This window comes from Asterias rubens, chromosome 20, assembly GCF_902459465.1.
Source record: "Asterias rubens chromosome 20, eAstRub1.3, whole genome shotgun sequence".
Lineage (NCBI taxonomy): Eukaryota > Metazoa > Echinodermata > Asteroidea > Forcipulatida > Asteriidae > Asterias > Asterias rubens.
In genome coordinates, this window is record NC_047081.1 from 7,061,372 (window position 1) to 7,089,223 (window position 27,852).

General features: G+C 38.6%; 2 protein-coding genes across 2 annotated transcripts; one reads left to right on the forward strand and one right to left on the reverse strand.

The window, feature by feature from the left end:
• Positions 1 to 4,876: 4,876 nt before the first annotated feature.
• Positions 4,877 to 10,043, reverse strand: LOC117303986. Its single transcript, XM_033788457.1, has 4 exons — positions 9,940 to 10,043; positions 7,774 to 8,161; positions 6,475 to 6,513; positions 4,877 to 5,224 (listed from the first exon to the last, which is right to left on the reverse strand). The coding sequence occupies exons 1-4, from the start codon at positions 10,030 to 10,032 to the stop codon at positions 4,959 to 4,961; spliced, it is 786 nt and encodes a 261-aa protein (XP_033644348.1). The 5' UTR covers positions 10,033 to 10,043; the 3' UTR covers positions 4,877 to 4,958.
• Positions 10,044 to 11,747: 1,704 nt separating this feature from the next.
• LOC117303922 (alpha-2-macroglobulin receptor-associated protein-like) lies at positions 11,748 to 22,268 on the forward strand. Its single transcript, XM_033788382.1, has 7 exons — positions 11,748 to 12,075; positions 13,905 to 14,049; positions 16,090 to 16,221; positions 17,623 to 17,730; positions 18,324 to 18,565; positions 20,455 to 20,619; positions 21,529 to 22,268. Exons 1-7 carry the CDS (start codon positions 11,878 to 11,880, stop codon positions 21,595 to 21,597), a joined length of 1,059 nt encoding a protein of 352 aa, XP_033644273.1. The 5' UTR covers positions 11,748 to 11,877; the 3' UTR covers positions 21,598 to 22,268.
• Positions 22,269 to 27,852: the final 5,584 nt, after the last annotated feature.

Genomic DNA, 27,852 nt, shown 5'->3' on the forward strand with positions numbered 1-27,852 from the left:
AATCACGAAGCCCAACTCAGAAGCAAGACGCCATTAGCATGACCAACATGCACCCATCTGGGGCCAATTTCATAGAGCTGCTTAGCATGACATGTTTGGTTTGACAAAAACAGGATTACTAACCAAATTTCCACGTGATTCTCATGATAAGTCAACGACAGCTGGACATTAGTATCAGCAAAAAGCAACAATTACTACGGAAAGTTCATGCTAAGCAAATGTGTATGCTTTGCGAAAAAGTCTATGGTTTACACCACTGATCTCTATTAATTGGTTTAGGCCTACACCGACAAAATAACCCTTTTATAAGTATTCTCAAAGCAAATACTTGTGCCCCCCCCCCACACCCCAAAAAAGTAGAAAAAAACCAAAACACAAAACCACCAAAACAAAAACAACAGAAATACACCCAATGTATTTAACATTAATATTAATTTCAAAACGTTACTAAAAGGGACAGATTTGTGGAGACAGTACCATGTCCCAATTGTGTTTCCATGGTTTGATGGAGGTCGCTTGTAATTAAATAAGCATATCGCTATTTCCCAACAATACATTTTGTATAAAATAAAACAAATATTTTAGCGTATAAAGTGCTTTCTCTGTGAGTTTATAGACGATGTGACCTGCGACATCACATGTTTACATAAGAGCCACATAGCCTGACTTCCTGCAGGCACGATTTGTACACAGCCTAATGGGACAAATAATAAAATCTTATATTTTATGGAGATTTGATGAAAGGGGGCACATCTCAAAACTTGTCCAGCTTTTACTTTCACCGATTCTTGGATTGATGTGGAAATTACAACACAAAATGTCAACTGTCCCATAGGACCTGTGCAGTATTGTGCCTGCCAGAATACTGAAAGAAGGACAAGGTCACACTTATTGTAAACAAAGTTCACATGGTCTATATATATGCAAAGAACTAGCTATCAAACAAAAAATTAATACCAAACTTAAAATATCTTTACTCTAATGGGCGATCAAATACCTTTCCTTTCCTTTATTTACAAAGAGCTTACTTAATTAATAGTTCTCAATTTGAGCAATTTTTTTGAACACTGGGGGTTGTGCCATTGGTATAACAGTGTAAATAAAATAATGGGTTGTTTTTCCTTCCTTTTTTCAAATCTTGATTGCTTTATTTATTAGTGCGTGCTAAAATTGAATTTAATCCCGCAGTTTATTTTAGCAAGACCACTACTTGTTTGGGCCGCGCCTTTAATCATTATGTTTTCACACTAATGGTAAGAGTACTTCGAGTGTTTTGTATTGTAACATCAATGTCCTTGCATGGAGGTACAAATTGATTAGTTAACGTTACGTCATTTCCTAAGACAAATTTAAAGAGAACGTTCAGAATGGCTTATTTGATTCGACAGGTTTTTTGTTCTTCAAAATATTTAACTCAGAATAACTTGCATGGTTGTTTTAATAAACAATCAGAACAATTGATGATTATACCAAGTCCAATTTAGGTTATAGATCTTGTAATACTACCGTGAGCTCTCTTATATCGTTGCGGTAAGCGCTGCCATAACATAGGATTCAAACTGCCCCTAACTACCGGGCAACCTCGGTAGTCTAGTTGGTAAGACACTGCTCTAGAATTGCAAGGGTCGTGGGTTCGAATCCCACCCGAGTAACATTTTTATATTTTTTTCACTGGACTCGGGACAGTACTTAGTACACAGTGCTAACACACATCGGTGTATCGAAAAAAGAAAAAAAAAACATTTTCTTTATACATTTATTTATTTATTTATTTATTATTGTTGTTATTATTTACCACGCGTACTGGTATGACTGGTATCTGATCTCAACTGGGTGTCCCAACATTTGTTGTGTTTCACTTAAAGAATTTGTTATAGTAAGTTTATAATGCAAGTTTATAATGTATCTACCAACCACAAAATTAATACTAAACAAAAAAATATCTTTTACTCGAAGGGGCGATCAAATATCTATGGCTCATAAGGTTAAAATGTAAGATTTCTCAAATAATTCCTTTCCGTTATTTACAAAGCGCATCCCCAACACTACCGAATGAGCTTTTTTTGACACGAGGTGGCCGGCAGCAGACAATCTGAGCAACCTTTCTTTTATGTCATCTCATTCTGGACTTACGACGACTCTCTAAAAGACACCGTGCTCTCAACTTAAAATCACTCTCTTTCAATTTTTGATCTGTGTGTTTTTAAAACAACAAAATGCCGAATAGATAATATATATACAAGAAAGTTATAATAAAAGTTGGCTACACGTGACGATTGCAATGGAAACCAGAACATCAGAATTCAGAATTACATTTTCAGTAATTAGTTGCATTACTGGTCCTTGCTCTATTAAGGTTGATTGTATCCACATTAACTTTATAGAACAGGCGATAATATACATATTCACAATAATACAGTTAAGCCAGGAGGAAATAAATACAATTTTATAACACTGTAGGGGAGCTCACTAAGAAGCAAAGCTTCTAAGCATTAGTCCCTTACTTACAGGTACACCGTTTGGGCCCAAAACGTTTGGGTAAACAGTAGAACAAGCACACGGTTGGGCTCGAGGGGTGTACTTGTTTTACATTAAAGGGAAGGTACACCTTTGGTAATTGTCAAAGACCAGTCTTCTCTTTTGGTGTATCCCAACATAAGTATAAAATAACAAACCAGTGAAAATTTAAGATCAATATTGGTCATCGGAGTTGCGAGAAAATGGTGACAGAAAAAAACACCCTTGTTGGACGAATTTGTGTGCTTTCAGATAGGAATAAAAGACTTCTAGCTAGAAGTCTTTTAATATTTCAGTGAGAAGTTTTACATACTCTTGAGACTACAAATCATATTAAAAATTAATGAACTTCTTTCTTATTTTGAGGTTCTCCCTTCACCAATGTGTAATAATCACTGAAAAATCAGTGGTTTTCAAGCCCTAGTTAAAAACAAGAATGGTGGATTGACAAACAGGGGTTAACTGGTCCCCGAAGAGGTTTCGTTACACTACCTGCAGCCATCATGGAGAAAAGGGACCTGATGTCACCACTTTGTTTACCACCAGCGAGAAACAGAAGCTTTGCACCAAAATAACCAGTATACCATAACATCTACATGTACATCATGTGCATACGTGGGCCCAATTTCACAGCGCTGCTAAGCATACAAATTTGCTAAGCATGAAATTTCTTCCTTGATAAAAACAGGATTACCAACCAAATTTCTATTCGTTGCATATTGCTTGTTACTGGTATTTAGCTGTTGTTTGTTTATCCTGAAAATCACGTGGAAGTTTTGATGGTAATCTTGTTTTTATCAAGGAAGAAATTTCATGCTCACAAATTTTTGCGCTTAGCAGCTCTATGAAATTGGGCCCAGTTCCTCAAAGAATGGTAAGTGTACATTCGTACAGCTACTGCACTAGAGATTCATGATTGACCGGTGCCATCTTATAATTAGATTAGGGTCCTTCAAGGAGTTCACATATCACAAGCAACTCAAGTGGATATAGAACCCTCGACCCCCACACTCCAGAACACAAAACTAAGCTGTTTTATAGCAGAAAATAGTTCTTGACATTTTTTTCTCTGCTAAGCACAAAATATGTGGGGCACCAGTCACAACAGTGTAACCTTCATAGAATTTTGGCTGGTACCCTGTTTTTGCTGAGCAAGATTTTCCTGTATGCTTCATAGCAGGTTCTGGTGCTTACAGGCTTTATGAAGTTGGGCCCAGGGCCCAATTTGATAGAGCTGCTTAAGCACTAAGTTTTGCTTAAGCAAAAAAAGCCTTGCTTAGTAAAAACAGATTACCGACCAAGACTCCACTCAATTGTTATGCTAAGTAAACAACAGCTAAATACCAGTCACAAGCAATGTATATGGCATGACATTTTGGCCAGTAACTTGTGTAAAATTAGCCAGCTATTTTCGTGCAGAAGCAAATTTTTTGCTTTCAAAAGCAGCTCTATGAAATTGGCCCCAGGTCATTAACAGTTTGTACCGCAAATTATGTCATAATTGTATCAAAGAACCCTTACAACTGTGTAATAATATAAGCATTAAACATGGTATACACTTCATGGTTTTGTCGACTCTTCAGAAGAGACTTCCTGATCACCTTTCAACTATATTATTCATTTCACATGTACGCAGTCAAATCCTACATACCAACATTACATGCAAGTACTGTACATAATATATGTACACAGTGTATACTGCATGCAGACGGCTGAATGTAAGGCCGTGTTCGAAACGGCGACTTCTGCTACAGCTACGGCTAGATCGCGCGCGTCTGCTATTCTTCAACACTGGTAGACGCGCTAATCTAGACGTAGCTGTAGCCGAAGTCGTCGTTTCGGACACGGCCTAACCTTTTTATATCACTGTGTTCTGATTGGTCCAAGTCCAAGGTGATGTTTTTCAGCTGCACCAAATCACCCTAAACCAATCAAAACACAGTTAAAAAAGCTTACATCACTGCACGCTTATCCAACGAAATCATTGTATCCAACAAACTCACTTGTCCTAAAAAGCAAGCACCTGTCTTTATTAACCCTGTAAAGCCCGGTTCATACTTCCTGCGAATGCGAAGCAAATGTTGGCGTCACAAATTCTCAAGAACAATTTGCAGCATTTCAACTCTGCTCAACTCACTTGCAAATATCGCTGCGAAGGAGAGTTGTGACGTTGAATTCACGTTGAATTTGCATTAACAGGAAGTATGAACCGGACTTAAAGCATCAGCCGTCGATTTCACAAAACTCTTCCTAACTTAGGATTAATCTTAGGACTTAGGACGAGTCCCAGTCCTGCACTGTAGCATGCAGACCTTAAGATTAATCCTAAGTTAGGACGAGTTACTAGTCCTAACTCGAGATAAGACGAGTCCAAACTCTTTGTGAAATCGGCGGCAGGCTTGTGATTTTTTTTTTTGTATGCAGTGATAGAAAACCTCCTATCATCTGACCTGAAGTCCTTCCAATCTGTCTGAGATGTACATCATCTTGCATCTTTTAAGGGCTTCAATTAGAGCGGCTTTAGTGGCTCTTGTTCTCATCTTCTTCTTCCAGACGACCAAACACTGCATACTCTGCTCTCTAAGATCTCGCATGTGATTCTCAGTGATGAAATCGATCTCCGTCTCAGTTAGTTGAAGTCTACGAGCAAGCTGCCGCCAGTCTCTACCAAGCTCTTCGACCACAATTTCGAAAGCTTCTGACAAATCTAAATGTCAACAAAAGGAAATGGGAGGGTTGGTTTCAGAGAATGGATAGTTGAACAAATCTAGCATCTTTAAGGCAGTGGACACTATTGGTAATTACTCAAAATAATATTAGCATAGAACTTACTTGGTAACGAGGATTGGGGAGAGGTTGATGGTGAGAAACGGCTCCTTCTGAATTAATGCAGTTTTCGAGAAAGAAGTAATTTTTCCACAAGTTTGATTCTGAGACCTTAGAATTAGATTTTGAGGTCATGGAATCAAGCATGTGAAAGCACACAACTTCATGTGACAAGGGTGTTTTTTCTTTCATTATTGTTTTGCAAATTCGACGACCAATTGAGCTCAAATTTTCACAGGTTTGTAACTTTATAAATGCATTTATATGTTGAGATACACCAAGTGAGAAGACTGGTCTTTGACAATTACCAATAGTGTCCAGTGTTTTTAAATAGGAACGGAAATGACAAATTCAACTTGGTGGTGTACTCATTTTCCAATAGAGTCTTCATGCAAGTGGGTAAAAAAATGGAATAAAAAATACTGAACTACAAGCCCTGTTGTCTTGTTGAAAAAAAAAGAAGGAAGCCCTGTGTTAACCCTGTGTATTAATTAAGCCTGGGGTAGATTTCACAAAGGTAGTCCTAACTTAGGACTAGTCCTAGGCAATGCTAAGAGATAGGACCAGTCCTAAGTTAGGACTACCTTTGTGAAATCCACCCCTGGGCCACTAGTGCGAAGTGTGTCAAAGTCGCAACTATTGATTGCTCAGTCGAGTCGCGACTACCATTTTTCAACTAATCGGATAATTGTGCTGCCACAACTACTACAAAAACAGTCGCAACTACTACAAAAATAGTTGCGACTACCTGTTTGGTGAACCAATTGTGTTGCTAACGGCTGTTTGTGACACCATAACTTACTTACAAAACACAATTAGACGTCAGTGACATAATCCTTCAATCTTCTAAGGGTGAATTTAACTATTGCGCCTGTGGCAAACATTATGGCGCAACGCATCTTGGAAATAAAAATTTAGTCACAACTAGTGTCAAAGCCGCGACTGTTTATGGCGCGATTAGTCAAGTAACAACTTTCACTATTCACCAAGACCTATTGTGTATCATCCAGAGTGGCTTTAAATTTAAACATGAGTAATCAATTTTGGAATGTATTACAATAAAACTCGAATTTAGTTTCAAAAGTAAATTTCGTGAAATTTCTTTTTCGCAATCTTTTAAGATTATCTCACCTTCACCAAAGCTACCCTCTATTGGTTGCTGGATAGGACCTTTTGAAAAAGAGAGGAATGGAAACAAAAAGGACTGTTTAAAAGAGGTGTTTCTTGACAGGAAATAATTATCAATAAAACAGAATTCTCTTATTCAGTGAGGTTTGCTGTGGCACCTAGACTTGCGGACAAGTCGTTAATTGTCTGTTGTGGTAATAGCATTCCCTCTCTCCGCGATTCTGACTCCCTGCACGATTCCCGCGACACTTGCGGTATTCTAGCAAGCCTGCTGGCCCCGCGAGACTACTGACTGCTCTCACGACTACTGTTCCTTTTAACAAGTCGTTAATGAGGGAGTAGAAGTCGGCAGCCAGCAGTTTGCCAGCAGTAATTCGTTCTGTGGCAAACCACCACGACTCGACTGTCTCACCGTGACAGACCATTAAAGACTCGTCCACAAGTGGCACCATCCGTAATCTTTCTAGTGTTGGCTCTGAAAAGAACCGGTGGTTGACAACTCAACGTTTCGATCAATACGCTATGGTCGTCTGATCACCTTCAGGCGGGTTAATACTCGGAGCATACTGATCGAAACGATGAGTTGTCGAATGGTTCTTTTCAGAACAAAAACTACTCAAATAGATTGACACATGGTGCTAGCGCAAATGCATCTTGTTTGTTGATTTGTTTGTTTACAATGTAGATGATCTTCCCCTGTCAAGGGAACTCGGCAAACTCCCACAGGGGGATATAAACACCATGCTTGGCAACAACCAATCTCTCTCATTCAAACATTGGTTAAACTTACAATGCCCAAATCAAGAAATTGTGATTCAGTAATTAGACGTCAATGTTTGTCCTAGTCATTGTGAAATCATGCAGTTAGCTGGGGGGATTTAAACCCACAACTGTGTGATTACAAGTCCTGCCTATAATCCCAACAAGCAACACTATACTCCCAACACGCAAAGATTCAAATCCTACCTAGTCTTTGATTGACTCTTGAGTAACTATACCAGCCTGTTGGCAAGATGGGGTATGTTGGGTGGTTGTGCCATGGCTGAATCAGGGGCTACAGCTACGGCTACAAGTGTTGCTAAGGGTGTTGCTAAGGAAGTCTTATACTTCATCGCACAATGACATGGTGATCTGGCCATAGCCGTAGCTGCTATGGAAATAGACTTGAATGGGAATCCTAGACTTTAACCTCATGAAATTAGGTTTGTTGTGCTTGCAGTGCAGTTCAATGCTGTCATGTTGCATAATATAAAAAATTGCCTCATGGGATTGAGACACATCCCTTTTTTAGACTTAACATACCTCTGATTTTGTGTGGACCAGGCATGCCTACATGTACGTAGAGCTTGTGAAAGTCTTCACACACACCGTCGGTAGAGACCCTTTGCCCCAAATGATCCCTCACTCGTTCAGCTCCTTCAGTTGCACTTCTTGATCTCTCGTACCCATCTAGCAACGCCATACAGTCCGGTCTGTGGACCATATCGAGAAGTTCTCTAAAAAAGCTTGTATCGTCGTCAGACATCACTCCGCGGTCTTCCAATTTTTGGAAAAAGTCCAGGGGGTCCTCTAGTTCCAAATCTCTCTTTGAGAGTCCATCAACGGCTTTGCAAATAAATCGCATGGTCTTTATATCTTCTGCGTTGAGTTTGCTTGCGATGTCACTCAGCACTCTTCGATACTGTACTTTCTACAAAAAGAGATTAAAAAGGGTAAAGGTCATACTTTCGGTAATCACTCTTTTAAATCTTAATGGCATTATTAAAAACCTTTGGTTGGAAACCTACAGCAGCTTTGGATAGTATAGACACACTTTTATGGAACCACAATGCTAGGGAGGAGCTTAAACCAGGACTACATACATTGGAGGCAGGGTTTGCATGAGCCCAGGTTGGTCAGTGCTGTGGCACTCAAACTGGCACTGACTGATGCCTACCAGGGCTAGGTTTGCCCTACCTTTATTCAGTGACTAGCTGAAGGACCAGTTTGTTTGTCATTTCGTTTTACTAGACCATCACCTCTTTCACTGGTCCATATTTTAAATGAAATAGGGATGCTTTCCTACACTGAACTGGACAACCGGACCACTTAAAGTGAAGTTTGACCGGTCCTTTGGTGTTTTAAAGGCAGTGGACACTATCTGTAATTACTCAAAATGATTATTAGCATAAAACCTTTCTTGGTGACCAGTAATGGGGAGAGGGTGATGGTATAAAACATTGTGAGAAATGGCTCCCTCTGAAGTGCCATAGTTTTCGAGAAAGAAGTAATTTTCCATGAATTTGATTTCGAGACCTCAAGTTTAGAACACGAGGTCTCAAAATCAACCATCTAAACGCACACACCTTCATGTGACAAGGGTGTTTTTTCTTTCATTATTATCTCGCAAGTTCGATGACCGATTGAGCTCAAATTTTCACACGTTTGTTATTTTATGCATATATTTTGAGATACACCAACTATGCATACAATATGTTGATGAGATACACCAACTGTGGAGGCTAGTCTTTGACAATTACCAATAGTGTCCACTGCCTTTAGATGGTCTTCAGCCAGCAGAACACTGTTAAGGGAGAGTTCGCTGAAGAACAAGTCTTTACAGCAGTCTGCCAGACAACATTATACAATTGTTGCACGCTGTGACAGTGTCCATGGCGTTTTGCACACCCGAGGGTGCCATTTGCTCCCGAAAGTGCAATTTGCCCCCGAGGGTGTACAAAACCAATGGACCCCCGTCACAATGTTTAATCATTGTTTTGTTATACCTCTAGGTAACAATACATTATTATTCCTCTTCAAACTTCTGTTGACGGAGTATGCAGAATTTAAAGCAGACGAACAGTTGTTCAAATAAGAAACAATTCTTCACTGTACTGTACCCTCAAACCGGCGGCTGTTTGTACAAAGCGAGGAGGGTTAATGCTATCCCAACTAGTCCTGCCGGCATCGGAAGCACCTTAATAATTAGCCCACCTTGTTGATCTGTTAATGGCTCCGCTTTTAACATCGGTCTCATCACTGTGTAATGGTGACAGTGATGAGACCGATGTTAAAAGCGGAGCCATTAACAGCTCAACAATGTGGGCTACTTTACAACCATTGGGTCGGGAGGATCATGATGGAGCGTTTATAATGCATTTCCATGCCTGTGTCCCTTTTGTTTGTACATAACAATAACATCATACAAGTCGGTCTTGTCTCCCTTGACCTTGTTACTTTTTTGTGTGTATACGCTTCTTTTTTTGTCTAGTTGTTTTTTAGTTTTATCAGGGAAAGGGAACAAAAAGCATTTACTTCTCCTTTTTCCAACAATCCCTACATCATTAACTTAGATTTCATTTGTACAATTTATTGATATTTTAATACATTTTCTGACTATAAATAACAACATTGATATATCATATGGATGTTGACATGAAATAAATTTAATCTGGAAAGAGAAATGAAATGCTTTAATTTTAAAATTACCTTCGTGTCCTTGAATGCGCTTCCTGTCGACGTGCCAAAAAAACTAGTCCCAGTCCCACTAGCACTAGTTAGCCTCGCGTCAACCATCATCATCTTCAGAAAGTTTACCGGGTAGTATAGTAAAATAGTAGTATACCTCAATCTTCTTTTCAACACTAATGTGTAATGACTGGATGTAAACTACACTGCACTGACGACCGACCGACCGTTGTTGTTTACGCCATGTACATGTACTGTATGATGTATGATGTAGCTTGTTTGTACTTGCATGGATTGTAGCCGAGCTCTTCTCTTTATTCTTGTGTGGCTTTCAACTAATTGTTGCCGTGCCTTCATCTAATCATGGAGGAAGAAATGTAGATCAATACTGCACGATTATATTATAAAATAACTTATGTTCATGAATGGAAGGGAATTTCCCTTCAACATAGTGCATTGCAAAACCGTCGTGTGACATGTGATCCATCCAAGGACTGGCGGACGTGTCCGAATTGGCGACTTCGGCTATGCTACAGCAGGCTACGGCTAGGGCGCGCGCGTCTGCCATTCTTCAACACTACAGACGCGCTGATCTAGCCGTATCTGTAGCCAAAGTCGCTTTGCGCCCACCTACCCCTGCGTAATCACGCAAGGAAACGAAGTTTGCGCCGTTAAATAATGGCAGCTTGCGCGAATTTGAAAAAGGTCATCTTTAAAGATTGCGCCCAACACAGTTAGGTGTAGTGGCCCTGAAGGGACACTGAATATATTAGGTGAATATTTACGATTTTGGCAAAGAAATATATCGTGAATATTTACGTGAATATTTACGTAAATATTTGCGTTTGGTCACAAATCACACATATTTACGTGAATATTGACTTGAATATTTGCGATTTAGGGCAAAATCCATGAATATTGACGCCAATATTTACGTAAATATATATGTTCAATGTTTCTTCAGGGCCACCATAGTTAGGCCCCAAAAGTTAAAATATTGTGTAGCGTCCCGGCCCTCCCCCTTCAAAAAACATTAAAAATGATTTGTTCATTTCCTCATAAAAAAAATCGAAGCACTTTTTGACTGGAATTATATTTTATAGTATGGTGGTGGCCCTGAAAGGACATCGCACTTTGCAAATCTTTGCAAATAATTGTGATCGCGCAAATATCTTTTCACTATTATTTGCAATAATATGGCAAATATCTTTGTAAATATCTTTGTAAATACATCTTTGCAGATATTTGCGATGTCACAAACATCTTTGCAAATATCTTTGCAGATATTTGCGATGCACAAATATCTTTGAAAATATTTGCGATGTCACAAATATCTTTGCAGATGTTTGCGATGTCGCAGATTTTATCGCATACTTTGTCGCATACTTTTTCTTAGTGCATAGTTTGCATAAATGTCGCGTCGCCTAAAATACGCACTTCTTTCAATGTCTAATGCATGCACAGTGTGATGACATAGCCCACCAATTATGGCGAATCCAAGATTATTCTGATGATGGACTGGAGTCAGGTGAATTAACATGGAGAAAAACTTATTTTTCTTTTCGTAACCAGAAATGTCTACCCTCATCAAGAAGTCCCGATCAACTACGATCAACTACTTAATAGATTAATTCTCATCATAAATTGAAATCCTCATAAAGAATACAATATTGGGAAAAAAACAACATTTATTTTGGTTTGTGGTTCAGATTGTCGCCGACGGACTAATTTGCCAGTTTATTTTATTGCTAGCCAATCACGAGACCGTACGTTTAAGTCAAAGGTCGCACTGTGTTTTGCCATGTGATAGCTGTACGTCGTTCACCTACGTAGCTAGCATGCAAGAAGAGCAGTCATATCACTGAGTTTTCTTTACCGACTGTGTGCTGCCGTCGTGTGAACTGAGACTTTTCTATTTTAAAACCCCTAGATATTCCAACCTAAGCTGCCATATCCAATATGTTTTCGATCAAGGAAATAGTTGTAGTTATTTTTACATTGGTTTTCGTCTGTAGTGTTGTTCGAGCTCAGGGTAAATATTCAGAAAACACCAACGAGTCGGGTGGGCGTAACATTCGAGATGGAAAGCGAACTGCTCAAGAAGACCTTGACTTCAGATCAAGAATTGTTCAACAAGTTTGGGAGAAAGCCAACAAGGTTAGTTCACAAGACTACCTGTTCTGCTGCAAACTGTAGCTAGAAGTTAGTGCGACTGTGGGTTTCTAGTTGTTTTTTATTACTTTCTTTTAATTAAAATTAAAAAACAATAACTACTTAATCATTAATAAGTAGGTTTTTTTTTTTAATGGCCTGACGTTTCGACCCTAGCACTAGCACAGTAGCCGTATTTTTTTTTTTTTTTTAGCCTTCGAGAACGACTCTGCTACTAGTACTAGGGTCGAAACGTCAGGCCATTAACTATTTTTTGCATTTATACTCTCGGGGCTCGGTCCATTTGGTTGGAAGTTGTTTGCAACAGCTAATTCTATTTTCTCAAAATTAAAAAACGAAACAGTTAATAACTTATTTATTATGAACATTGACATTGTACTTCTTGCTTGAATTTTGAGTGAGCATGGTCACTGGTGAGGATAAGAGGGAAGAGTGAAGCCTGGTTCATACTTCCTGCGAATGCGATGCGAATTTGACGTCACAACTTACTTTTCTTTCGCGGCGATATTTGCTAGAGAGTTGAGCACAACTCAACTAAGTGTGGATTTTGTTGCGAATTTGTGAAGTCAGCATTCGCATCGCATTCGCATTCACAGGAAGTACGAACCAGGCTTTAGAGGGTGTTTTGTTTCCAACAAACCTTATGTTTGTTAGTGTTATAAAACAATGACTAGACATGCGCTTTAGACTACAAAGAATAGTTCCCATATGCGTGTCCATATGTTTGTACACAAAGTGCGGTTTGGGTATTTTTTCTTTCCAGGACGAAGGTGTGCAGATAATTCTACACGTTTGTCCTGGGAAAAAAATATGCGCACAGTCGGGGACTATCGGCATATCGGCATTAGCGGTAAAAAGAGCGGTAGTTGAGAAAATTCACACTCAAAATTCATTTGATTTTTACTCAAAACCTGTGATACCTATTTGAACAATTCCAAGTGTAGGGCTATCTGCAACTTCTGAAGCATTAGATCGGTAAGTTTCGTGATGCAGATCGTTGCAGATGGTTTGTCAAGGAAGCGAAAGATATCAGACGTGCTGGGGCCAAGGATAGGGAGTGGATTGAACCGATTTATGGGGCTACTTTAGACCCAGTTACCATGGTTACTAGGGCGCTGTACCCCGTCATACCACCTCCAAATACCCAGGGGACACTCGTGCGTGCCAAGTCAGTACAGTCATGATACACCCGCTGCTAGGCCCCTTCTACTCCGCTCAGCTGCTACACGCCGGTGTCACACGATATCACGGTTGAACATAAAATCTGTTGAGTTATCCCAACTGCTAAGTTATCCCAACCGCTAAGTTCGAACGGTCGAGTTGTCTGATGGACAATTTGTTTGAAATTCGGAACTGGTCGCATTATTCTTTTCAGGTTGTTAAGTTTTATAATTTTTAATGCCCAAGAAGTTACAACGTTTGGGACACTAGATTGTGTAATTATTACTTGGTGTCCAAAGAGATTTCACAGCATCAAAACTAAATTTAAACTGACTTGACAGACACACTTCAGGAAACCCTGGTGAAAACCCAGGGTTCTGCAGCCACCACTGACAGTTTTGTTTCTGTTTCCAACCACCGCACATTTTTCAACAGTTACATAAAAATGAAATGTAAAGTTTTGTATAATACAAAATTTTACCAGGAACACAAACTGTATCCAAAGCCATTAATTTTGAACGTACTTTTTTGGTTAGAGTCTGTTATATGATTACTTTTTTTACCAGTAAAGAAATCCTGGGCAGAACCCTTTACATTTGCTGATGTTTTGGCATCAAATGATTAATCTAATGGTGATTCTCCCCTGCATTTAGATGAAGATGCCACCAGTCAAGATGAACGAGTTAAGAGAGTCTTTGTTGAAACATGACACTAAAGTGATGCAGTTGAAGAAACATCAACGAGATGGGGCGGATGCTGATGGAGACACCGAAGCACTCCTACGCCGAAGATTATCAGGTGATTAGTGAGGAGGATTATCTGGCAATTGGATTATCTTGTGATCATGTCTAGTCCTTATTCGGTGATCTTGTAATGATATAAAGTAACAGTGGCTTCTTATATACCGGTCAAAGCCATTACTCAGTGACGCTCAAAGCATTTCAACATTTAGTGTTTTCCTGACAGGTGTTGTGGAGCTTGAAGTACATGTATGAGATCAATTCCTATATACTGTACTAATAATAATAATAATAATAACCCGTTTTTATATAGCGCTTTTCACACCCGGAGGGCGTCCCAAAGCGCATCACATTATTACCCCTGGTCACTGGGCCTTAAATCACTCCTTAAACCATCTCAGCTCCCTAGTGGGGAGTATACAGCCTTGTGCAACATTAATATGCGCTACTCGGCTAAATCAATCACAAGAACCATCTCTGCCCTCACAGGTACCCATTTACCCCTGGGTGGAGAGAAGCAATTATAGTTAAGTGTCTTGCTCAGGGACACAAGTGTCATGACCGGGATTCGAACCCACACTCTGCTGAACAGAAACACCAGAGCTTGAGTTCGGTGTTCTTATCCACTCGGCCACGACACCCTACTATGGTTTACAAGGTGATGTGGCACAATATGCTGCCAATCAAGGACCACCAGGCGAACCCATTCTTCACAAGTAACACACAGGACCTACGGCTATCGTCCAAAGGACGCAGTAGTAGGCCTAATGGTTAAAATTTCCACAGAAATCTTTAGGTCACAGCAAGTGAAAACAGGCAAGTAAAACAAACGTCAAATGGAAAAGCATTGCTGGCAAAAATTCATTTGTTGCAGCTGTGTTTGTTTGTCAATTGATTTTTGTTTATTTGTAAGCATTTAAAAATTCGGGCACTTTTACAAACAGAGAGAGTTCTTTCTCTTTGTTGGAAGATTCTGAACTGTGAAGTTAGGTTATTACTTACGAGTTTTAATGTATTAGATTACAAACTGAAAATGTAGCAAATTCATCTTCAATTTAAACATCCCCTAATATTGCTTATAGCAGAAAGTTAGGCGAAGAAGTTCCTAAGTTGGCTGGGTAATTTTTTGGTGAATTAGAAAGTGATACTAATTACTAATTATTGTCAGAATTTTCATATTAATTATAAAGTACACAGTTTTGTATGCTTACCATAGTGAAACTAAAATGCTGGCAAACAGTGGGCTTATTCATCCCTTATGACAGGTGGAACAAATGAAAGTAAACATATAAACTGTTTATTTTGTTCACCATTAAAGGCAAGGTGTACATTACTTTTGGTAATTTCCACAAGTTAATGCAAGTTAAAGCCAGGATTTGGTAAAAGGGTGTCAACATTTTTTGGAAAATTTAAAAACTGGGTGTCCAATATACTTACTGCTGTATGCGCCATACATGTAGCACCTTGTAAAATCCTTATCAGGTGTCACATAATTGGGTCTCAGAATTCATCACTGCAATGTTCCTGTCTTTCTGAAAGTTTGTATATTACTCAGCGCCTTGAGTACCTTGTTTGGTAGATAAATGCGCTATATAAGACTTCATTATGAGTTATTATATTACTTGCCAATGTACAGATAGAACGGGGTATTTAAAACAGAGTGTACAAACAACATGCCGCCACTCCACTGGTAAAGAGCACTGAAAAACTTCCCCTTGGTAAAGAGCACTGAAGAGCTGATTACATAAAATAACTTTGTTAGAAACGACCCTCTTTGAAGAATGTAGTTTTTAATCTTAGAAAGGCTTCAGGCATCTGAAAGCATGCAATTCTTTACAGTGGGACTGCTATGCAATGAGGTTTTCCCACAATATTTTTTTCTGCATTTTTGAAGACCAATTCGGGCAAAATAAGACAATAGCATTGCCAAAAGTAATTATTTTTTGGATGTTATTTTTTAAATTCTTTTGTCTCTTTTCTTAGTAATAAGTTTTCCCTGTCTGTAAACAAAATTATTTAAAATTAAAAACTTTCACTGACATGCCATCAAAGATTTGAGATTCTGATTTGTTTTGGACCCGTGTTGATAATTTTTCAGACATTATGAGACAATTTGGGATGATTCCACCAGAGGAGACAGAGAGGAGGAAGTCCAGAGAAGCTTTTAAAACATCCGGCGGGGATTTCAGTGACGCTAAAATCAACAAGCTGTGGATGAAGGCGCAACAATGTAAGTTTGGAATACTTCATTCAGTAGTTTCATCCAGTCGATGCAGTGCATCGGATAGTGTCCCTCCCATAGAGCTATATATATTGACTAGAGCGCTAACTTGTTCTGCGTTTTGAAGCCACCCTGGGCGCAGACATGTTTGGTGTGTTGCGTGAATTCGGAATTTTAAGAGAACACACATTGCCGCGATTATTTTACATTCGGCGTGTGCGTATACGTACGCAGCTGTCCACTCGCGTACGTCCGCGCTATGAAAACCGTAACTTCGACTTGATTGCCGTACTAAAAAAAGTAAACGCGCCTTTTAATCATGACGCACATGACGCTCGCAGTTTATGCGCTGATCAGCAGATTGTGCGTTCACATTTACTGCATTTTTTGCTTCGATGGCACATAAAAAAGAACAGACGCACGATCATGCAAATAGCCGTACAATTGCCTTACAAAATTTCAAGCTTTTGTATTGGTTTGTACATAAACATGGATGCGCCCACATGGCTTCAAAACTTTAGTGCGTGTATAACGGGGTGTTAGCGCTCTAGTCAATATATATAGCTCTATGGTCCCTCCACACACATGGGTCCTCCATTGCTGTACGCAGCTCCTCCCGTTGCAGGCCAGAGTCCCGGCACAAGGTGTCCACATAGGTGGTTTGTGGTCTACCTCGGGTACAGTAACCCTGGGTAGGGGCCCAAAGCACAAGCTTGCTCACTGCCAGCTCAGTATGTCTGAGACAGTGACCTGCTTATCTCAGCCTTCTTGTCCTAATCTTGGTGCTAACTCTCGGTAGTCCACCGTAGAGCTCCTGGTTTGTGATGCCTCTCCCAATGTATCTGTTTTGTAATTGAATATTTCATAAACAAACCAGAAGTTTGAGTTTGAAATAGTTTGGGTTTTAACAAGGACAAAATTTACAGGAGCAGCAGGACTTCAAACGACCTTCGGTCAATTTTGGTAAAAAAAAGTGAAAAAAAGAAAATGCTATAGAAGAGTTTGCGGTAACACCATGTAATGACTGTCTCTAAATGAGTTGGGGGTGGTTCTGAAAAGAACCGTTGGATTAACTAAAAAAAAAAAAATACTGGAAGCCTCTCGATATGCAAAAAGGCAAAAGGCCTGGAATTGAGGATAACTCAAAAATCCAAGCAAAAGGCAGAACTTTCTTGCTGTGTGTTGTCCTCTTCGTGTGTGTGAAATAAAACGTTGCACGAGGAGTGCATGCTTTGACAACGCTTCGTGCAGTAAAGGTGCTGGCAGCCTTTGTTTCAGTCCTATGATGGGACACGAAAATACACGTCACCTTAATGCTAGACTGGAAAATAGTGGGGCGTCAACACAACATTAAATGTCAAAATTGACAAAACATTTAGATTAAACATTTCTGTCTTCTTTCCCACACAGTACCCAACTTTAACGCTCTGGAATTGGAACAGCTTAGAGAAGAACTACTTCACCATCAAGAAAAACAAGACCAGTTTGAGCAACTGTCAGAACAGCTTTATGGAGACAGTATGTCAATTTGATGCAATCATAAGAAACAGAATTTAATTAATTATATCAAATAGTAAACCACAAGGGAAACTGACTGGGTAGATTTTAAACAATTCAGGTTTGAACAATATATTTTGCTCAAGAGTGCTGGGCAAAAATTGCAAGTTGTGGACTGAAGAGAACTCAACTATAAACAATCAATCTTGGACCATATCCTATAGGACATTGTCCCCCACAAAATGTCACTCTCCAATACTGCCTTTCTTGCGCTCTTCGTAGACCTTATGCACATAACGCCATTTGAGTAGGGTGCCCTCGTCAAGAGGTAAAAAGAAGGTCTCTCAATGGTCCACCTTGCGCGCTGCGCGTGTATAGATGTGTGTTCACCATTTGTTGCATCATCGTTTTACCTCTTAGATGGCGACATGATGACGTCCATGCATAAGGTCTATTGTTTCACATAGAAGGTGGTGTTGGCGATGATATCATTTTCACATATCTGCCTAGGCCTGTGTCAAGTAGGATGCAGTTTGTAAGTCTGCTGTTTTCCATTCTCACTTTGTGGCCAATAGATGATTCACTTTATTACCTGTTACCAATTTATTCTTTAGAAGCCAAAGACGCCAATCGTGTTGATCGTGATTCTATCAAACCGGTGGATCCAAAAGATCGTTCCATCTTGGAGCTCGATCTGAAGCTGCAGCACCGGAGCCTGAGTCGTGACTTTCAGCGACTCTCTTCAATCACAATTCCCGAGGGTCATCGCGGCGACTTCGTTGAGCCACGGATCATCAATCTCTGGAGGGAAGCCCAATTCTCAAACTTTACGGAAGAGGAACTCGAGTCGCTCAAGGTGAGTTGGGTAAATGGCACTGGAGATTGTTGGTAATTACACAAAATACCTGTTAGCATAAACACTTGGTAACAAGCAATGGAGAGCTGTTAAAACATTGTAAGAAACAGCTCCCTCTGAAGTAATATAGTTTTTGAGAATGAGGCAATTTCTCAATCAAAATATTTAAAAAAGATTTTCAGGGTTGAAGCCTTTTATTTAGCATCTGAAAACACATTCATAGTTGTGCAACAAGGGTGTTTTTTCTTTCATTATTCTGTTGCAGCTTCGATGACTAATTGAGTAAATGTTTTTCTCAGATTTGTTGTTTTATGTACATGTTAGGATACACCAGGGCCCAATTTCATAGTGCTGCTTAACGGTAAGCAAATTTGCGTGCTTACTGTAGCAGAAAAATTTGCTTAAGCCTTAGCGTATTTCACTGGTTAGCAGAAAAATTGGGCGGCCATATTGCGTGTTTACCGTGGATTTGCATTGTGACGTCATTTATTTTCGGCGGTAAGCACCGGAAGGTTAGCATGCCTTTTCGTGTGCTTCTGGTTAGCAGCACTATCAAATGTAGATTGTGCAGTAAGCACAAAATCGGCCGCTAAGCAGCTCTATGAAATTGGGCCCTAGTGAGAACACTGGTCTTTGACAATTACCTAAAAGGCGACTGGTGTCCAGTGCCTTTCTTTTGAGTTCATCAGTCAGTTATATTTTCACAGTATTATGCATCTGAAATGTTGGTGAGGTTCAGTTTTTTAGAAACTTGAACAGAGGATGTGCTGTGTGGCATTGCTCTTGAGCTTTTTTTGTAGAGCAGCTGAGTGGGTTAGTCAACTGCAGGCTCAAGGCCAGTGGACCACAGGCTCAAGGCCAGTGATTTCACCTTCAAGCCAGTAAACTCAAGACTGACAAGTCTGACTTTTCAAGTGTTGACTTTGAGTCCAAGCTGACTTTTTCATTACTCGGCAGAGTCCATTTAAAGCCATCGGACACTTTCGGTAAACAGTATTGTCCAAGGCCCACACTTCGTGTACCACAACTTATATATAAAATAACAAACCTGTGAAAATTTAGGCTCTATCGGTCATTGGAGTCAGGAGAAAAAATTGGGAAACCCACCCTTGTTTCCCCACGTTTCACCGTGTCATGACATGTGTTTAAAATAAATCTGTAATTCTCGCTATCGAGAATTTATATTTTTTAAATGTTTTCTCAAAAAGTAAAGCATTTCATGGAATAATATTTCAAGATAAGTCTTTCACCATTACCTTCTGTAAACCCTGTAAATTATTTGTAAATCTGAACTTAATTTTGTTTCTGTACCGAAAGTGTATAATGGCTTTAAAGGCAGTGGACACTATCGGTAATCACTCAAAATAATTAATAGCATAAAGACTTACTTGTTAACGATCAATGGAGAGCTGTTGATAGTACAAAACATATTAAGAATCGGCTCCCTCTGAAGTAACGTAGTTTTTGAGAAAGAAGTAATTTCTCACTAAAATATTTTGAATTTGATTTCTGGTCCTAAGAATTAGATTTTGAGGTCTCGAAATCAAGCGTCTGAAAGCACACAACTTGTGCGACAAGGGCGTTTTTTCTTTCATTATTCTCTCGCAACTTCGATGACCAATTGAGCTTAAATTTTCACAGCTTCGTTATTTTATGCCTATGTTGAGATACACCAAGTGAGAAGACTGGTCTTTTGACAATTACAAATAATGTCCAGTGTCTTTAAGTAAGGATATAAAGGACAAGGAACAATTGAAGTTAATTGTCTCGCTCAAGGACATAAGTGCAGAGACCGAGATTCAAACCCATATGGCCTACAACAACTTGGAATTTGGTGCGCTTAGACTGCTCAACGTGCCCATGTAAAAGTTTTTAAACTTTTCTTTCAGACCGAGTTGAAACATTTTGAGGTGAAGCTGACCAAGTTTGAGACTCTACATGTACAGTCACTGGAAGCGGAGAAGAATTATCGCGTATCTAAGAAACTTGGTGAACCCGCTGATGCCATGAAGCACAGATCTCTAAGAGAACAGGCTAGTGATATCGGCAGTAAGGTTAGTGCTTCATGTAAGGGGGGGGGGGGAGAATACATTATGTTTTTGTTTGGGGGTTGGCGGTGGGGGCTATTAAAGGGGTTGAGGAGTATGGCCTTGTTTTTCATCCGGGTAAGACAGAGTACCTTGTGAAGTTATGAACAGATGTGACAATCACCTTTTGTGGAGCCATGATACCACGTGTCAGCAAGTTTCGTTATCTTGGCACAACAATAACTCACAATCTCAATGACAGAGGTCCGGATAAGAATAGGGATCGGAAGTGCAAGTACTTGACGATTGGGCACCATTTGAGGAAATTGTCAATTTTCTACTGGAGCATTTCGAGGGCATTAAGGCAATGACCAGGGGGCATGGAGGCAGTTGCTTTTATTGCCTCTGTGAAGTATCAGGCCTGTGTTGTACATGATATAACATACCTGTGAAAATTTTGACTTGGTTCGTCGCGTGAGTCCGGAGAAAATAGTGATACATTATGCACAAATTTCTGCATGGAAACACGTTCGGTTGTAACAACCAAAAATCAGCAGTTTGGGTGTTTTTCAGGTTTTCTAATTTAGTTTTCTCTGTAGTGAGTTCATTTCAGAGGAAAATATTTCACAGAAAAAATGATTTTGAGACCTCAGAATTAGATTTTGAGGTCTCAAAATCAAACATCTGAAAGCACACAACTTTGTGTGGCATGGGTGTTTTTTCTTCCATTATTATCTCGCAACTTCGACGACCAATACAGTTCAAATTTTCACAGGTTTTTTATGCATATTTTGAGATACACCAAGTGAGAAGACTGGTCTTCAACATTCACCAATAGTGTCCAATGTCTTTAAAAAGCAATAGACACTAAACTTCTGTATGTATGATGTTGACAATAAAATTCTTATTGAATTCTCTTAATTTTCTTCATTTCAGGTTAACCAATATATAAACAACATGAGAGGTCAGATCAGAAAAGGGAAGCTTCGTGCAGATGAACTCTAATCAAGCGCCAGCCACAGAGAGATAGACCAGAACGAAATACGCCACTATAAAGATACAGGAATATTCTTTTTTATTTAAAATCTTTATTTGAAATAATTATCTCTTTTAACTATTTTTTTTTCATTTTTAGAAACGAAGTATAGTAATTATGTCAGTTCTTGGAATTTCCACCGTCTTTGATACTAAAAACAATTTTGTACTGACTACAACTTTTTGACATTTTTGTTTTATTTCATAACAAAATAATGAGAGAACTATTTGTGGAAATAGCATTTGCTCATTTTTTAAATTTACGTTTTAGCTTAAATTTATTTATGAAAATATTTTCATGTCCACAAATTGTTGTCTTACTTTTGCTCAGCAAAATTCGCGTATGTTGTATTAACACTTTCAAAGTGTATTCACCCTAACTCCCTCCCAAAATGAGATGTCCTATTTTTCTCCAAATTATAGAATAAGTCTGAAATTTCAATCTATATTTAGAAGTAAACCCATGAGATGGCCATTTTATTTTGTTTTATTAAGAATTTTGTTCTGCTTTTTCCGAAGAAGTACTCTTAAATATTTTGTAGTTTTGTAGTTTATGAAATATTGTAATCTCTAAAATTTCTGAAGTGAATTTTTCCCTGTGGAGTCACGATAACATGGATTAAAGAGCTTTAGTGCACGAACATGGAGTAATAAATGGAATCAAATCTATACAAATGTCTCTATGTTGAAAAATAATAATAATGAAAGTGTACTCATTAAAGACACTGGACACTATTGGTAATTGTCAAAGACTAGTTTTTTTAGTTGGTGTATCCCAACATATGCACAAAATAACAAACCTATGAAAAATTGAACTCAATTGGTCGTCAAAGTTGCGAGAGAATTGGAAGAAAAACACCCTTGTCACACGAAGTTATGTGCTTTCAGATGCTTGATTTCGAGACCTTTAAAATCTAATTCTGAGGTCTCGAAATCAACTTTGTGGAAAATTACTTCTTTCTCGAAACTATGTTACTTCAAGGGGAATCGTTTCTCTGAATGTTTTATACTATCAACAACTCCCCATTACTCGTTACCAAGAAAGGTTTTATGCTGATAATTATTTTGAGTAACCAATAGTGTCAACTGCCTTTAACTGAGGAGCATTATTTAAACTATTCAAAACAGTGACAAAGAAGAAACAAAATGAAGTCAATTAAAGATCGTTTCATACAGAGATCTGTAATCTTTGTGTTGTTCCTTGCGGGCAAGAGGGGGAATAGACCTCTAGCATAATATGACATCACCTTGAACGAGGGCAATGGTGAGCTGTCTTTGGCTGAGCCTGGACATCTGACAGCACACGTTGAGGCTCGTGAATAACGCCAGAGACTGGCCTTTAGCCTAGGTCAATCCCCGACCATATTCACCTTTCACCTACATTCATTTCACATAGAGATATGCAGTCAAGTTTTACACCAACATTACATGCAAGTACAATGTACTGTACATACTACACATGTGGACTAATGCGGACGACCGAAAATTAGCTTTCCATATCTGTGTTTTGATTGGTCCGAGGGGATGTTTGTCAGCTGCACTCACATCACCCCGGACCAATCAAAATACAGATAAGCAAAGCAACGTCACTGCACGTTTATCCATGACATTGTACCAATGGAATCACTGGTCCGGAAAAGCAAGTCCAGTCTCTATCCGCTATCCTTTCGGATAAAGACAGGGGCCTAGTCTATCATTGGCTGCAAGTTGATTTTGTTCGAGATTTAGATAAACCTGTTGTCCGTTTGGGAATGCTGCGGTCAGAGGTGAGGTTGGTACCCTCTGTGACCTATGTAAACCGGATCGATTCGGTACTTTTGATGAAAATACCATGACAGTTTTCGCTTTTTCGCCTCGAGAAATGTACACTGTATTCAGCTGAAACTCTCTTGGATGATCTTTGGACTATTACCTTTCCATGATATAAAGCAAACCACGCTTGTTGGCATGAACGTATTAGCAAAACATTCAATCGTGTGAACAGATGTTCTGACCAAATTCAATTTTTGTTTTCCAAATTTTCAACGAAAATATCTACCATTATTGAAATTCTTTGTTCTCAACAAATGCAACACTAAAGCAAATATTCAATCGTGTTGACGATGTTCTGAACAAAGTAAATATTATTTTTTTGCAAATTTCTTTCTAATAAATAAAATATCTCCTTTTGTTTCAAACAAATTCAACACTATTTTTGAACAGCTGTGTGACAAACTGTAGCCATCTGTTTTTGTTTGGCATTTATTTTATGGCTTTGCATATTTATCCATCCCCGGTTGACAGAAACTTGGGCTGAGTGACGTTGGGATGGAATTGTCTATAAATCAGCATTATGTTGACAAAAATAAAAAACACATTCATTTGAAGACAAAATCCAATTCTGGGGTCTCGAAATCAAATTCGTGGAAATTTACTTCTTTCTCGAAAACGACGTTACTTCAGAGGGAGCCGCTTCTCACAATGGTTTATATTATCAACATCTCCCCATTACTCGTTACCATGTAAGGTTTTATGCCAATAATGATTTTGAGTAACTCTCAACAGTGTCCACTGCCTTAAAGTTATTTTTTAAGCATACTTGACAAACTTTGCATTTAATACAAAACAAACCTGAGAGCCATTCGGAGGTTTAGTTTTACTATCTTCCTTGGATTAATAACTATTCTAAGTCTTCTTTTTTTCTTCAATTATTAGGAAACTATAGGATATGTCTTTATTTTTGTTATCTTTTAGGTTACTCATTTATTTTTAGGAAGCAGTCATTCGTGCTTCGAATTCCCGCGTGAATTTAAGCACTTTTATAATACTAGCCTTTTTTTAGCGTAAACAGCAGAGCGACTGGAACGGAAGACCACGCGCACGAGTCGAGGTGGCGATCGAGTGGCGAAGCCACCGGGCCACTGGCATATTGTTCTAATGTTCCAGTCGCTTGGGACGTGGCTCTCTAAGGCCCGAAGACCTTGACAAAAGGCTAATACAGGCTTTTAAGAACAGCACTTATTGAATCCAGTTGGGAGATTGTCTTATCCAGCTTTATGCATGAATGGGAGTAACAGTAAGCATTTATTGGGACTCTATTTTTAAGTCCATTTTGTGGTATGGAAAACAAACTCCCCCCATGTCTAGAGTACGTTACCGTACAAGCTCCTGCATGCTACTTCTTTAAAAGGAAGGTACACGTTTGGTAATTACTCAAAACAAATATTAACTTAAAAACTGGCTTGGTAACGAGCATTGGAGAGCTGTTGATAGCATAAAACATTGTCAGAAAAGGCTCACTCTGAAGTAGCATATATTTTGAGAAAGAGGTAATTTCTCCCTAAAATAATCAAAGACTTCTGAAAGTATTTTCTCGCAACTTCGATGACCAATTTAGTTCAAATTTTCACATGCTTGTTATTTTATGGTTATGTTGGGATACACCAAGTGAGAAGACTGGTCTTTAACAATTACCAAACGTGTACCTTCCCTTTAACACTTTCAAAGTGTTCACCAAACTCCCTCCCAAAATGAGATGTCCTATTCTTCTCCAAATAAGTCTGAAATTTCAATCTATTAGAAGTAAACGTATGAGATGGCTTTTTTATTTTGTTTTATTAAGAATTTTGTTCTGCTTTTTCCGAAGAAGGACTCTTAAATATTTTGTAGTTTTGTAGTTTATGAAATATTGTAATCTCTAAAATTTCTGAAGTGAATTTTTCCCTGTGGAGTCACGATAACATGGAAATATTGTAATCTCTAAAATTTCTGAAGTGAATTTTTCCCTGTGGAGTCACGATAACATGGAAATGTTGTAATCTCTAAAATTTCTGAAGTGAATTTTTCCCTGTGGAGTCACGATAACATGGATTAAAGAGCTTCAGTGCACGATCATGAAGTAATAAATGTTATCAAATCTATACAAATGTCTCCATGTTGAAAAATAATAATAATGAAAGTGTACTCATTAAAGACACTAGACACTATTGGTAATTGTCAAAGACTAGTCTTTTTAGTTGGTGTATCCCAACATATGCACAAAATAACAAACCTATGAAAAATTGAACTCAATTGGTCGTCAAAGTTGCGAGAGAATTGGAAGAAAAACACCCTTGTCACACGAAGTTATGTGCTTTCAGATGCTTGATTTCGAGACCTTTAAAATCTAATTCTGAGGTCTCGAAATCAAATTTGTGGAAAATTACTTCTTTCTCGAAAACTATGTTACTTCAAGGGGAATCGTTTCTCTGAATGTTTTATACTATCAACAACTCCCCATTACTCGTTACCAAGAAAGGTTTTATGCTGATAATTATTTTGAGAAACCAATAGTGCCCCTGCCTTTAACTGAGGAGCATGTTTAAAATATTCAAAACAGTGACAAAAAAGAAACAAAATGAAGTCAATTACAGATCGTTTCATACAGAGATCTGTAATCTTTGTGTTGTTCCTTGCGGGCAAGAGGGGGAATAGACCTCTAGCATAATATGACATCACCTTGAACGAGGGCAATGGTGAGCTGTCTTTGGCTGAGCCTGGACATCTGACAGTGTCTACTGCCTTAAAGTTATTTTTCAAGCATACTTGACAAACTTTACATTTGATACAAAACAAACCTGAGAGCCATTCGGAGGTTTAGTTTTACTATCTTCCTTGGATTAATAAATATTCTAAGTCTTCTTTTTTTCTTCAATTATTAGGAAACTATAGGAAATGTCTTTATTTTTGTTATCTTTTAAGTTACTCATTTATTTTTAGGAAGCAGTCATTCGTGCTTCGAATTTCCGCGTGAATAATACTAGCCTTGTGTCAAGGCCTTCGTGTTGGCGTAAACAGCAAAGCGGCTGGAACGGAAGGCTTTTAAGAACAGCACTTATTAAGGTTTTTAAGAACAGCACTTATTGAATCCATTTGGGAGATTGTCTTATCCAGCTTTATGCATGAAGGAGTAACATTAAGCAGTTATTGGGACTCTATTTTCAAGTCCATTTTGTGGTATGGAAAACAAACTCCCTCCATGTCTAGAGTACGTTACCGTACAAGCTCCTGCATGCTACTTCTTTAAAAGGAAGGTACACGTTTGGTTATTACTCAAAACAAATATTAACTTAAAAACTGACTTGGTAACGAGCATTGGAGAGCTGTTGATAGCATAAAACATTGTCAGAAATGGCTCCCTCTGAAGTAGCATATATTTTGAGAAAGAGGTAATTTCTCCCTAAAATAATAAAAGACTTCTAGCCAGAAGTATTTTATTCCTATCTGAAAGCATACAAATTCGTCCAACAAGGGTGTTTTTTTCTCTCACCATTTTCTCGCAACTTCGATGACCAATTTAGTTCAAATTTTCACATGCTTGTTATTTTATGCTTATGTTGGGATACACCAAGTGAGAAGACTGGTCTTTGACAATTACCAAAAGTGTACCTTCCCTTTAAAGTCACCTGGAAGTGGTATTTTTTCAAAATAAAGCTTTTGTCACTAATATATATATGTGTTTTGATGAGTGGAATGTGAATAAACAGTTAACTAAGGTTTTAAAAAATCAGTTCTTATGTTATTTACAAATTTAAGAGTAGACCCCGACCCGAGAGGGCGCTGTTCGTGACGTCAATCGAGGAAGACTTTGCCTGTAATGCATAGAGTAAACACAAAATTGCAAAGTACATGTACGGACCAAGTCGTGAGTTTGTAAGTTTCAACAATTTTTTTTAAAGTTTTTTTTCCGGCAATGCCGCCCAGGTGTATTGCTGCTGAATGCAGAAAAACACTTTTTGAAATGTACCAACTCACGACTTGGACGTACATGTACTTTGCACGTGTGTTTACTATACGCATTGCAGGCAAAGTCTGCCTCGATTGACGTCACAAAAGGGGTAGGCGGAGTCAGCCCCCAAACAACTTTATATATTTTGTAAACATATAAATCGTGACAAACAATTACTAAAAAAATTGTTTTATTGTTCGTAAGCATATACTCTTATGTTTGAAAGAAACCAAATTCTATTTCCAGGTGACTTTAAGTGTCCACCTAGCTTAGCCTTCCCTTTTCCAGCGCGACCAGCAACACAATCTTGCATGCACTGCTTCTCAAGACAATGCAAGTATTACAGGATTTACTTTTGATGAAAAAGGGGATGGTTGACGAATATATACGCTCCACTCATCACGAAAGTGTAATGCCGCCATGGCTACAAACCACCAACCATTCTACACTATTAAGTTTTTTAAAGGCTTGCTTTATAT

Excerpts from the sequence above, each read along its gene's own strand:
- LOC117303986 (XM_033788457.1), bottom strand. The coding sequence starts at position 10,032 with ATGATGATGGTTGACGCGAGGCTAACTAGTGCTAGTGGGACTGGGACT. Across the intron at positions 8,162-9,939 it reads GCGCATTCAAGGACACGAAG|AAAGTACAGTATCGAAGAGT; the intron begins GTAATTTTAAAA and ends CTCTTTTTGTAG. Across the intron at positions 6,514-7,773 it reads TGGTCCACACAAAATCAGAG|GTCCTATCCAGCAACCAATA; the intron begins GTATGTTAAGTC and ends CTTTTTCAAAAG.
- LOC117303922 (XM_033788382.1), top strand. The coding sequence starts at position 11,878 with ATGTTTTCGATCAAGGAAATAGTTGTAGTTATTTTTACATTGGTTTTC. Across the intron at positions 14,050-16,089 it reads CCTACGCCGAAGATTATCAG|ACATTATGAGACAATTTGGG; the intron begins GTGATTAGTGAG and ends ATAATTTTTCAG. Across the intron at positions 20,620-21,528 it reads CTAGTGATATCGGCAGTAAG|GTTAACCAATATATAAACAA; the intron begins GTTAGTGCTTCA and ends TCTTCATTTCAG.